At 31.5% G+C, this 12454-nt stretch overlaps 1 protein-coding gene across 1 annotated transcript; it reads right to left on the bottom strand.

Annotated features, from left to right (window-relative positions):
- Nucleotides 1-6903: 6903 nt before the first annotated feature.
- On the bottom strand, nt 6904-7447 carry LOC145061474 (pathogenesis-related leaf protein 4-like). Its single transcript, XM_079008955.1, has one exon. The coding sequence runs from the start codon at nt 7426-7428 to the stop codon at nt 6946-6948; it is 483 nt and encodes a 160-aa protein (XP_078865081.1). The 5' UTR covers nt 7429-7447; the 3' UTR covers nt 6904-6945.
- Nucleotides 7448-12454: the final 5007 nt, after the last annotated feature.

The raw sequence follows: 12454 nt of genomic DNA, 5'->3' as shown, positions 1-12454 counted from the left end.
TGATGTTCGATGATGGAGATACATGATTTACAAATGGGTATTTATAGGATGTTATGTGATACTGGATGTTCATTTGGTATATATGCATGTGCAAAGGTGAATAACGTACGCATGCAATTTAAGCAAAGTCGCCAAAACTTCCCCATCGGACACAAAGGCCTTTGATTTAAATCTTGAAATTACCCAAGTGGCTATTGTCATAATGATAATCACAAATTACGCCCCCATTTGGGCTTACACCATCCAATTATACCCAGTAAAAATAAAACAAGTCGCAAGTATGTTTACATTTGACTGAATGCTTTTAGGTATCGTAACATAACATATCGTATATATTAAATATTAAATATTGCATTTGTTTTGTAAGGAACCCAAGTGGCGTTAATGTCTTAATGATAATCACTAATTAATCCCTCATTTGGGCTTACACAATCCAATTATACCCAGTAAAATAAACAAGTCGCAAGTATATTTAGATTTGACTCAAAGCTTTTCGTTATTGTAACATAACATATCGTATTTAATACATTGCATTTGTTTTGTATTAAGATTGGAAACAACCCAAGTGGCGTTAATGTCTTAATGTTAGACTATGTTTGGCGGAATAGCTGAAAAGCTAGCTGTTAGCTGAAAAACTAGCTGATGGCTGAAAAGCTAGCTGTTAAATAAAAAGCTAGATGATAGCTGAAAAGCTAGCTGATAAAAAATAACGTTTGGTAAAACTAGCTGAAATATATAAAATTACATAAAAGGACATGTAAGAATATATGTTTCTATAATTAATTAGGGATGTATTTAGAAATTTGTAAAAAAGCTCTTAAAAAGCTAGTCTAAGTAGCTTTTCAAAAAGCTAGCTTATAAGTAGCTTATCAGCTACTTTTTGGCTTACCAAACACGACAATATAAAAAAACTCGAAAAATAAGCTAGCTTATCAGCTAGCTGTGGCGCGCCAAAGATAACCTTAATCACAAATTAAGCCCCCATCTGGGCTTACACTATCCATTTATACCCAGTAAAAAATAAACAAGTCGCAATCGCAAGTATATTTAGATTTGACTGAAAGCTTTTAGGTATCGTAACATAATATATCGGATATAATACACTGCATTTATTTTGTATTAACATTTGAAAGAACCCAAGTTGGGTTAATGATTTAATGATAATCATAACTATTGCCCCAATTTGGGCTTACACCATCCGATTGTACCCAATGTTTTAAAAACCGGTTTGAACCGGCCGGTCGAAACGGTTGGACCGGAGACCAAAGAATGAATCGGTTCAGCTAGCACTGTTATATGTTTATTTCCGAACAAAAATGAACCGGCCGGTTTTTTACAAATAAAAGGTTGAACTGATTAAAGTAAACGAATGAACCGGTTAAATTAAATAAACACTTATGAAAATGAATAGTTTTCATTACAAATTTTTTTTTTTTTTTTTCTTTAAATATGTTTTGATTTTGTTTGAATTAAAACATATAGTAGGTGTTATCAAGTTTTCTTAATGCGTTTGTATTTTTAACTAAATTATATTTTGTTTCCGTATTATATTTATTTTATTTTTAATGTACGGGGATTAATGTAAAACTTATGTTTATATGTATTTAATGTATTTCGATTGATTTTGAACTTGCATTTATGTATATTTTTAATTTTTAAATTTGCGGATGTCTATATGTATGTAGGAAAATAACAAAAAAAAGTGAAAATTATAGAAACCGCTTAAGCCGACAGTTGAACCAGTTGAACCGATCACCATACCGGTTCAACTAAAAAACCAGTTTTTAAAACATTGATTATACCCCGTAAAAAATAAACAAGTCTCAAGTACATTTAGATATGAGTGGAAGGTTTTAGGTATCGTAACATAACATATCGTATATAAAAGAATTGTATTTGTTTCGTATTTAGATTTGAAATCACCTAAGTGGCCTTACATCCTTTTAAGAAATTGTAAATTTTAAAAAATTAATATATTGTTTAACCACGACATGTCATCGCCATTGGTCTACTTATAGCCACGACATGTTGTCGCATAGTTAAACCGATAGGCACGACATGTCATTGTCATTGTCGTACAAAATTATATTTTTTTGTTTATTTTTTCAGTTTCTTCATTTCAAACAATTTAAAATAGTAAAGTTTGTAACAAAAATATTAAATTATACAATCTCAACTCATTTATAACACATTTCATATAACGTTTTAGAAAACATAAATACATTTTAGGAAATTGGTTAGAAGTTTCGTATAATTAACCATCACCTGCATCACTTTAATGATTTCAATCATCTGCATCTTTGACTTAATAGTTTGAAATTTGTAATTGTGAGTGACCAAAATGAGTGTGAAACGATGCGACTTGGGAGTTAGGGTTTTGAGAGAATATCATTTGTTGTATTTGTTAAGTAAATTGATGACCCGAGTGTTAAGTCAACTGTTGATCAAGGGCAGTTAAGTTTCCAACAATTTTTAAAGTATTTGTGCGTAATAAGGTGATACATTTTACACTTTCCTGCCACACCCTGTGTATAGTATAACCGTGCATTTTTCCAAGTACACGTTTGATGCATTCAACATCATCGATTGAATCATCACCACCAACCTCTTCCACTACTTTTTCTACACTTATTCTTAGTTTTATCTTGCAATAAGCAGAATAATAAACATACTGTAGTTATTATTTTTTCTAAAATTCGTCAACATAACGACTAGCTCTAAATGGGATAATCCACATATTCTCCTATAAATATCAATAATAACAATCTCCAAATTTCAATTTACATACAATGGTAGGAATCTATTTACCATATATGCAATCTACTTTAAATATCAATACAAGCAATGCACTCTAATTATATTTCAACACTTTACACACAATAACAACATGCTAAAGCATACAAATGCAACTTTTTTACTTACGTCGTCTTCTTATGCACAAAGACTACACCATCACTCAATATGTTTTGCCTTTTTCTATTTCTTTTATCTTAAAAGTACCAAGAAAACTATTATTAACATGCATCGTACTTTAAACCAATACTTAAAAATTTTGTTACATCCTTAGCTTTTTAAGCATATGATTCACACCTATGGGAACTTGTATATAGTTGTTTTGTGATATTTTTTTTGGAGCGGAGTGAACATCATGAAACTTGGCCTAGGAGTTTTGTGCTCTTTGGTGATAAAATATTTTTCTGCAAATAAAAATAATTTAATATAAATGAATAACAAATAAATACAAAAAGAGAAAAGAATAAGTTTACCAAAGAAATGTGTAAAATATTAACTAAGAGTTTTATACTTTACAAGTACTTCAAGAGAAAAGATTAAAGATATTTACCTGAGAACTTTGGATATGTTTTAAAAGTTTAAGTGTTTACAAGAGAAAAAGAGTAATGAGGTTATTTTAAAGATTTCATAAATATCGAAATGCTTTAAAGAGAAAAAAATGGAAAGATATCAATGAAGAAAAAATTAAGTCGCGAAATCGCCAAATCTCTCGTAGTCATTGAAGCATCATCTACTAATCGTGACCTGAGACACGCAAAATGCAACATCAGACTAGAAATTTGGAGAGATAGAAAGGGATTGATTCATAATAAACTCTTTATATAATCAGGTTTCAAAATACATACTGCGTATAATCATCATGTAGCACATTATAAGGAAATCATCATAAACTCATAAACATCATATAACTCTTAAACATCATATAGGAAAAACCCACCTTAAGTTGTCTTAGTAACTCATCACCTTTACTCCTTGTGACCACATGGTTTTAGGGTTCCTGCTACATGTGTTAGTCAAGTCATGGGTGGAATGTACTCTAACAACACATCCACAGACACCTATTTCATCCCTCATGTGAGCATGTTGCTATTATGAACCATGCATAGATCCTCAACCAATTTTATCCCTCATGTGAACATGATACTCTTATAGCACATGCATTGACCCTTGCCATTTTTCATCCCTGCCCCCGGTGAACATGGTACTCTTATGGCGCATGTACATACCTTGGGATTTTTCACCCCTCCCGTGAACATGGTGATCTAATGGAACATGTACAAACCTATCACATCCAAAAAATAATGTTTTTTTTGAAAAAAATATCTCCAATTTGGAAAAAATATGGAGTTTTGAAATTGAAAAAAAAATTAGTGTCAGAATTGAAAAAAGTAACAATCTAATGTCTTTTGTGCATTTCTTTTTTCATTTATAACCTATCAATATGCCATTACAACATGTCATGTTATCAGGATTAACACGTCATCATGTCACGTCTGTAGACAACCGGGTTGATTTGTCAACTAGTCAGAATCTTAACAAACTGAAAATGAAATGTCCAATTTTAGACAAAAAATAACGCAGTGTCGAAATTGAATTTTCGTTTAAAATTAGTAACTTTTGTTATATTTATCCTACATATTTTTTAGCATGTAAGAAGTCAAAGCTACATTGACATTAAAGAGACACAATATGCTTTCATCTAGAAGCCCTGATCATATCAATTCCACTTGCTCTTTCTTCTGTTCCTTTTATTTTTTGAATTTTCCGAATATTGTAATGTGCATGGCCCTTGAAGTCACGAATACACAATGAGCATACACATTATTGTCTTTCTATAATACACCAGCTTGATTGGACAACAAAAGAAATGGAAGGCTATATATGGTTTTAGGAATTCTATAAACATGGAAATTAGGAGAAGAAACTTGGAACTTGATGCTACATAATTAACCTTTTCTTTGGGTTTAAAGCCTAGCCTCGTCTCTCCGCTTTTTTTTTGTTCTCATGTAGCAGCCTCAATAGGAAGGTGTATAGGGTTTTTATAGATATAGAGGGTTGGATATGAATCAACGAGAAAATAGACAAAGGAACCAAGGCAAACCAAGGGTTGCGTGAGTTCTTAAGGCTGCAAGGAGTACCAACTCCGCACCACTTGACCATAGGTGTGGTTTTGGTGAAAAATTTCCGAGTGTGTCCCTAACTCCCTGTTACCACATTCTCTATATCCATTTTTTTCAGCTTTTGTAATATATAAATAAATTATATATACAAAAAAATTAAAAATATTATATTAAAAGGTATGGAGTTTAATTCTCTAAAAAAGAGAATAATATTTGTATAAAATATATTTTTAAAAATAAAATAAAAAATTAGGCGAATCGAAACATGACAATTTCTTTGGGTAAGGAAAATAGGGGAAAACGAGGTGGAAGTTTACGTATGGTGATTAGAATAAGTTTCACAACTATAGTCCTTGAACTTTTTCTCTTACTCCATAATCGACCTATATTTTCTCTTTTCTCTCTTTACTTAGTCATTTCATAATTTCTATTAATTATTTTATCTTTTGGCTAAGTATATTTTTGTGACACTTTACCCTTTTATATTAATTTAATTGTCACTTAAACCTCCTATACTTTGTTAGAATGTTAATTAAATCCATTTAATACATTCTTAGTTCGATCATATATTCAGTGAAATAATTATTTTGTAACATTTTTTTATTAGTTCATTTTTAGTATTAAAATGTCTATACAACTCAATATTGTGAGTATAACATCCTCATAAAATTTAGATGACTTTTCGATCTGCCAAAACATTGTTATTTCATTGCTAGCGTAGTATGCAACATTCTTCGCCTATGATAACATAAACAAACCAAGAACATGACGACGTAACATGTACCAACCCGTTTTCTTCATCGCTTCATTTTTTCTTTCATTATGTGGTTTACGTAACTTATTATAGTAGAGATAATCTTAAATGTGCATATTCCAAAAGTAGTAATCCTGACATTCGAATTTAACGATCATAATTTCTCGACTTCATCCACAACTCTTATATGAATTGCTAGAATGGTGGAATTTAGTAAAAACACAGAACACATTCACAAAACAATTAAAGACGCGAATAAAATAAAGAACACAATGATTTAACATGACGGAAATCAAGTAACGTCCGCCGACAAATGAAAGAGAGATTCTTCTTAATAATAGCCGCGCACATGCTCTTTGCCTTAAGGTCACATTTATACAAAGTGGCTCTATCTATAGAGATGAGTTGAGCTAAAATTTGTTGTAGGTTGGGCCTATGAAACGTCACGAACTCATCTGACCCATTGATCGAGCACCACCACCCTTGTAACTATAGTATGCTGGACACCGTAGTGCTCTGCGGCTACTTGTGCAACCATACTCCCGATCCTTACACCGCAACAACCCCTACACCCACTCGGTAACTGCCCAACAATTGCTTTCTTACTCCACAGCTGCATGACCCCATGTTTTAGTGGTATAAAGGTTACTATGAAGATCAACTCTACAAGTAAACCATGAAATTTAAACTTTAACTAAATTTGCAATTTTTAGTAAAACACGATGGTGATTGATTTTTATAATTTACTCAAATCATTTTGAAACTTCAAAAATAAGACCAAAATTTCAAATCGATTTTTTATGGACCAAAACATTTTTAAAAAGCGAAAATTTTAGATGTATTCAAAGACCAAAAATGTAAATTTCTCAAATATTGATAAAAATATGAGAAGATGCATGGTCGATCCTTTATACATTATTTGTATTTGAGGTACCAAGTGTGGGTAGATAATATCAATTCGTTAATGCATGTGTCTATCATGATACTAAACTTTTAGTTTCAATATTTTGTGACATTTTCTGTAAAATTCTTGAATAAGATCTCGTGTAAGAGTATATGATCAGTATGCTGTTATGGTATTTTTGGACTCGTTTCCTCTAGATATTTGCTAAATACATAATTACAAAATATGATAGAGAAAAAGACGAACACAAGCAATCGAAAGACAAACAATGTTTCAGTATCACTTTAATTCTTTATTACACCAAAAATATGTATATATATTTATTCGTATGTTATATATCTCTATATATAACCAGCAACACAACTCAAAGTTCACTAGTACGGAGATTGGCCACCGATGTTTCCACTAGAATAATAGCTGCAAATAACGAACCACCAACTATTATTTGTACACTGAACCCTAGTACATCCAAGTTGATTAGAATTACTCCACACTACTTGAGTATAGTGTCCACAAACATGTCCACCAGCACAAGTATTTGTGGCATAATCATAATAAGGCTTCTGAGCTACCCATAAATTCACTGCTGCAGTGCCTGAGAAGGTACCACTACCTTTAGCAAGGTTCTCACCATAAGGTCCACCAGAATTGACAAGATTGCAGTCGGCTTTCCTCTGGTTAGCATAGTTTTGAGCATAGGCAGCCACAGTGGCATTCCATACAATGTTTGCGACACCCACTTCGGCACGAGCTGCATTGTGAGTATCTAAGTAATCTTGTTGGGAGTTTTGGGCATTGATGGTGTGAAGAATTGCTAGGGTAAAGAAACAAACAAGTTTAAATGACACCATTGCCATAGTTACTTTGTTGGATAATTGATGTTCGATGATGGAGATACATGATTTACAAATGGGTATTTATAGGATGTTATGTGATACTGGATGTTCATTTGGTATATATGCATGTGCAAAGGTGAATAACGTACGCATGCAATTTAAGCAAAGTCGCCAAAACTTCCCCATCGGACACAAAGGCCTTTGATTTAAATCTTGAAATTACCCAAGTGGCTATTGTCATAATGATAATCACAAATTACGCCCCCATTTGGGCTTACACCATCCATTTATACCCAGTAAGAATAAAACAAGTCGCAAGTATGTTTACATTTGACTGAATGCTTTTAGGAATCGTAACATAACATATCGTATATTAAATATTAAATATTGCATTTGTTTTGTAAAGAATCCAAGTGGCGTTAACGTCTTAATGATAATCACTAATTGATCCCTTATTTGGGCTTCCACAATCCAATTATACCCAGTAAAATAAACAAGTCGCAAGTATATTTAGATTTGACTGAAAGCTTTTAGTTATCGTAACATAACATATCGTATTTAATACATTGCATTTGTTTTGTATTAAGATTGGAAACAACCAAGTGGCGTTAATGTCTTAATGTTAATCACAAATTAAGCCCCCATTTGGGCTTACACTATCCATTTATACCCAGTAAAAATTAAACAAGTCGCAATCGCAAGTATATTTAGATTTGACCGAAAGCTTTTAGGTATCGTAACATAATATATCGGATATAATACATTGCATTTATTTTGTATTAACATTTGAAACAACCCAAGTTGCGTTAATGATTTAATGATAATCATAACTATTGCCCCAATTTGGGCTTAGACCATCCGATTGTACCCACTGTTTTAAAACCGGTTTGAACCGGCCGGTCGAAACGGTTCGACCGGAGACCAAAGAATGAAGCGGTTCAGCTAGCACTGTTATATGTTTATTTCCGAACAGAAATGAACAGGTCGGTTTTTATAAATATATGGTTGAACTGATTAAAGTAAACGGATGAATCGGTTAAATTAAATAAACTCATATGTAAATGAATAATTTTCATAACAAATTTTTGTTTTTTTTTTCAAATATGTTTTGATTTTGTTTGAATAAAAACACGTGTTAAGCGGTATCAAGTTTTTTAATATGTTTCTATTTATCTAAACTATATTTTGTTTCTGTATTATACTATATTTTATTTTTAATGTACGGGGATTAATGTGAAACTTAGGTTTATATGTATTTAATGTATTTTGATTGATTTTAAACTTGCATTTATGTATATTTTTAATTTTTAAATTTGTGGATGTCTATATGTATGTAGGAAAATAACAAAAAAAATGTGAAAATTATAGAAACCGGTTGAGCCGACCGTTGAACCAGTTGAACCCGAAATCGATCACCATATCGATTCAACTAAAAAACCAGTTTTTAAAACATTGATTTTACCCCGTAAAAAATAAACATGTTTCAATTACATTTAGTTTGAGTGTAAGGTTTAAGGTATCGTAACATAACATATCGTATATAAAATAATTGTATTTGTTTTGTACTTAGATTTGAAATAACCCAAGTGGCCTTACATCCTTTTAAGAAATTGTAAATTTTAAAAAATTAATATATTGTTTAACCACGACATCTCATCGCCATTCGTCTACCTATAGCCACGACATGTTGTCACATAGTTAAGCTGATAGGCACGACATGTCATTGCCATTGTCGTACAAAATTATATTTCCCTCTTTTTTTGTTTATTTTTTTCAGTTTCTACGTTTTAACTCATTTATAATACATTTCATATAACATTTTAGAAACATAAATACATTTTAGGAAATTGGTTAAAAGTTTCGTATAATTAACCATCACCTGCATCACTTTCATGATTTCCATCATCTGCATCATTGACTTAATAGTTTGAAATTTCTAATTGTGAAGCAACAAAATGAAAGTGAAACGATGCGACTTGGGAGTTAGGGTTTTGAGATAATATCATTTGTTGTATTTGTTAAGTAAATTGTTGACCCAACTCTTAAATCAACTATTGATCAAGGGCAATTCAATTTCCTACAATTTCTAAAGTATTGGTGCGTAATAAGGTGATTCATTTTACACTTTCCTGCCACACCCTATGTATAACCGTGCATTTTTCCAAGTACACGTTTGATGCATTCAACCTCATCGATTGACTCATCACCACCGACCTCTTCCAATACTTTTTCTACACTTACTGTTAGTTTTATCTTGCAATAAGCATAACAATAAAAATACCATAATTATTATTTTTTCTAAAATTTGGCAACATAACGACGGGCTCTAAATGGGATAATCAACATATTCACCTATAAATAAAAATAATAAGAATCTCCAAATTTCAATATACATACAATAATATGAATCTATTTACCATATATGTAATCTACTTTAAATATCAATACAAGCAATGCACTCTAACTCTATTTCAACACTTTACACAAAATAACAACATGCTAAAGCATACAAATGCAACTTTTTTACTTACGCCATCTTCTTATGCACAAAGATTACACCATCTATGAATATGTTTTGCCTTTTCTATTTCTTTTATCTTAAAAGAGTCAAGAAAACTATTATTAAGATAGCATCGTACTATAAACGAATACTAAAAAATTTTGTTATATCCTTATGCGCTTTTTAAGCATATGATTCACACCTATGGCAACTTGTATATCGTTGTTTTGTGATATTTTTTTGTATTTTTTTGGAGCGGCGTGAACATCATGAAAGTTGTCCTAGGAGTTTTGCTCTCTTTGGTGATAAAATATTTTTCTGCAAATAAAAATAATTGAATATAAATGAATAAAAAGTAAATACAAAAACAGAAACGAATAAAGAGATTTACCAAAGAAATGTGTAAAATATTAACTAAGAGCTTTATACTTTACAAGTACTTCAAGAGAAAAGATTAACGATATGTAACAAAGAAATTTGGATATGTTTTTAAAGTTTAAGTGTTTAAAAGAGAAAAAAGAGTAATGAGGTTATTTTAAAGATTTCATAAATATCGAAATGCTTTTAAGAGAAAAGATGGAAAGATTTCAATGAACAAAAATTAGTCATGAAATCGCCAAATCTCTCATAGTCTCTTAAGCATCATCTACTTATTGTCACCTGAGACACACATCAAAATGCAACGTCGGACTAGAAATTTGGGTAGATAGAAAGGGATTGAGTCATAATAAACTCTCTATATAATCAGGTTTCAAAACACATATCGCATAAAATCATCATGTAGTACACTATAAGGAAATCATCATCAACTCATAAATATCATATAACTCTTAAATATCATATAGGAAAAACCTACCTTAAGTTGTCTTAGTAACTCATCACCTTTACTCCTTGTGACCACATGGTTTTGGGGTTCCTGCTACATGCATTAGTCAAGTCATGGGTGGAATGTACTCTAACAACTCATCCACGGACACCTTTTCATCCCTCATGTGGGCATTTTCTTATTATGAACCGTGCACAAATCCTTGACCAATTTTATCTCTCACATGAACATGATACTCTTATTGCACATGCACTAACGCTTGCCATTTTTCATCTCTACCCCCCGATGAACATGGTACTCTTATGGCACATGTACATACCTTGGGATTTTAACCCCTCCCGTGAACATGGTAATCTAATGGTACATGTACAAACTAGTAACATCCTAAAAATACACTTAAATGTTTTTCGAAAATATTATTTCCAATTTGGAAAAAAAATGGAGTTTTGAAATTGAAAAAAAAACAAAAAAAAACATAGTGTCAAAATTGAGAAAAGTGACAACCTAATGCTTTTGTGCATTTTTATTTTATTTTTAACACATCAATATGCCATTACAACATGTCATATTATTAGAATTAGCACGTCATCATCTCACGTCTGCAGGCAACGGGGTTGATCGGTCAAGTAGTCAGAATCGTAACAAACTGAAAATGAAATGTCCAATTTTAGACAAAAAATAACGCAATGTCGAAATTGAATTTTCATTTAAAATTAGTAACTTTTCTAATATTTATCCTACATATTTTTTAGCATTTAAAATTCAAAGCTACATTGACATTAAAGAGATGAAATAGGCTTTCATTAGGAAGCCGATCATATCAATTCCACTTGCTCTTTCTTCTTTTCCTTTTATTTTTTTAAAATTTTCCTAATATTGTAATAAGTATGGCCCTTGAAGTCACAAATACGTAATGAACATACACATTGTTGTCTTTCTATAATCCAACAGCTTGATTGGACAACAAAAGAAATGGAAGGCTATATATGGTTTTACGAATTCTATAAACATGGAAATCAGGAGAAGAAAATATTACTTGGAACTTGATGCTACATAATTAAACTTTTCTTTGGGTTTAAATCCTCGCCTCTTATATATTTCCTTCTCATCTCTCCCCTTTTTTTGTTCTCATGTAGCAGCCTCAAATAGGAAGGTGTATTGGGTTTTTATAGAGGAAGGGGGTTGGATATGAATAAACGAGAAAATAGACAAAGGAACCAAGGCAAACCAAGGGATGCGTGAGTTCTTAAGGCTGCAAGGAGTACGAACTCCGCACCATTTGGCCATGGGTGTGGTTGTGGTGAAAAATTTCCAGTATGTCCCTAACTCCCTATTACCACATTCTCTATATCCATTTTTTCAGCTTTTATAATATACAAAAAATTAGGGGAATCAAAACATGATAATTTCTTTTGGTTTAACCAGAAAAAGGAAAAAAAGAAATGAAATAGCATCATACATTTTATTCCTACTATCTTCCTACCCATATTAAATGTTTATAAGTGGACTAAAATATTATCGATTTCATTAAACGTGTCATTAAATGAGTCAAATGTCAACATTTGATATGGTAGGATGATAAGTAGGAATAAAACGTAGGAGGATATTTAATTTCTCAAAGGAAAATAAGGGAAAATGAGGTGGAAGTTTACGAATGGTGATTAAAATAAGTTTTACAACTATAGTCCTTGAACTTTTTCTCTTACTTAATAATCGACCTA

The sequence above is a fragment of the Lactuca serriola genome, chromosome 7 (assembly GCF_051521515.1).
Source record: "Lactuca serriola cultivar US96UC23 chromosome 7, Lser_US96UC23_V15, whole genome shotgun sequence".
Lineage (NCBI taxonomy): Eukaryota > Viridiplantae > Streptophyta > Magnoliopsida > Asterales > Asteraceae > Lactuca > Lactuca serriola.
This window is presented reverse-complemented; position numbering and strand designations above follow the sequence as displayed.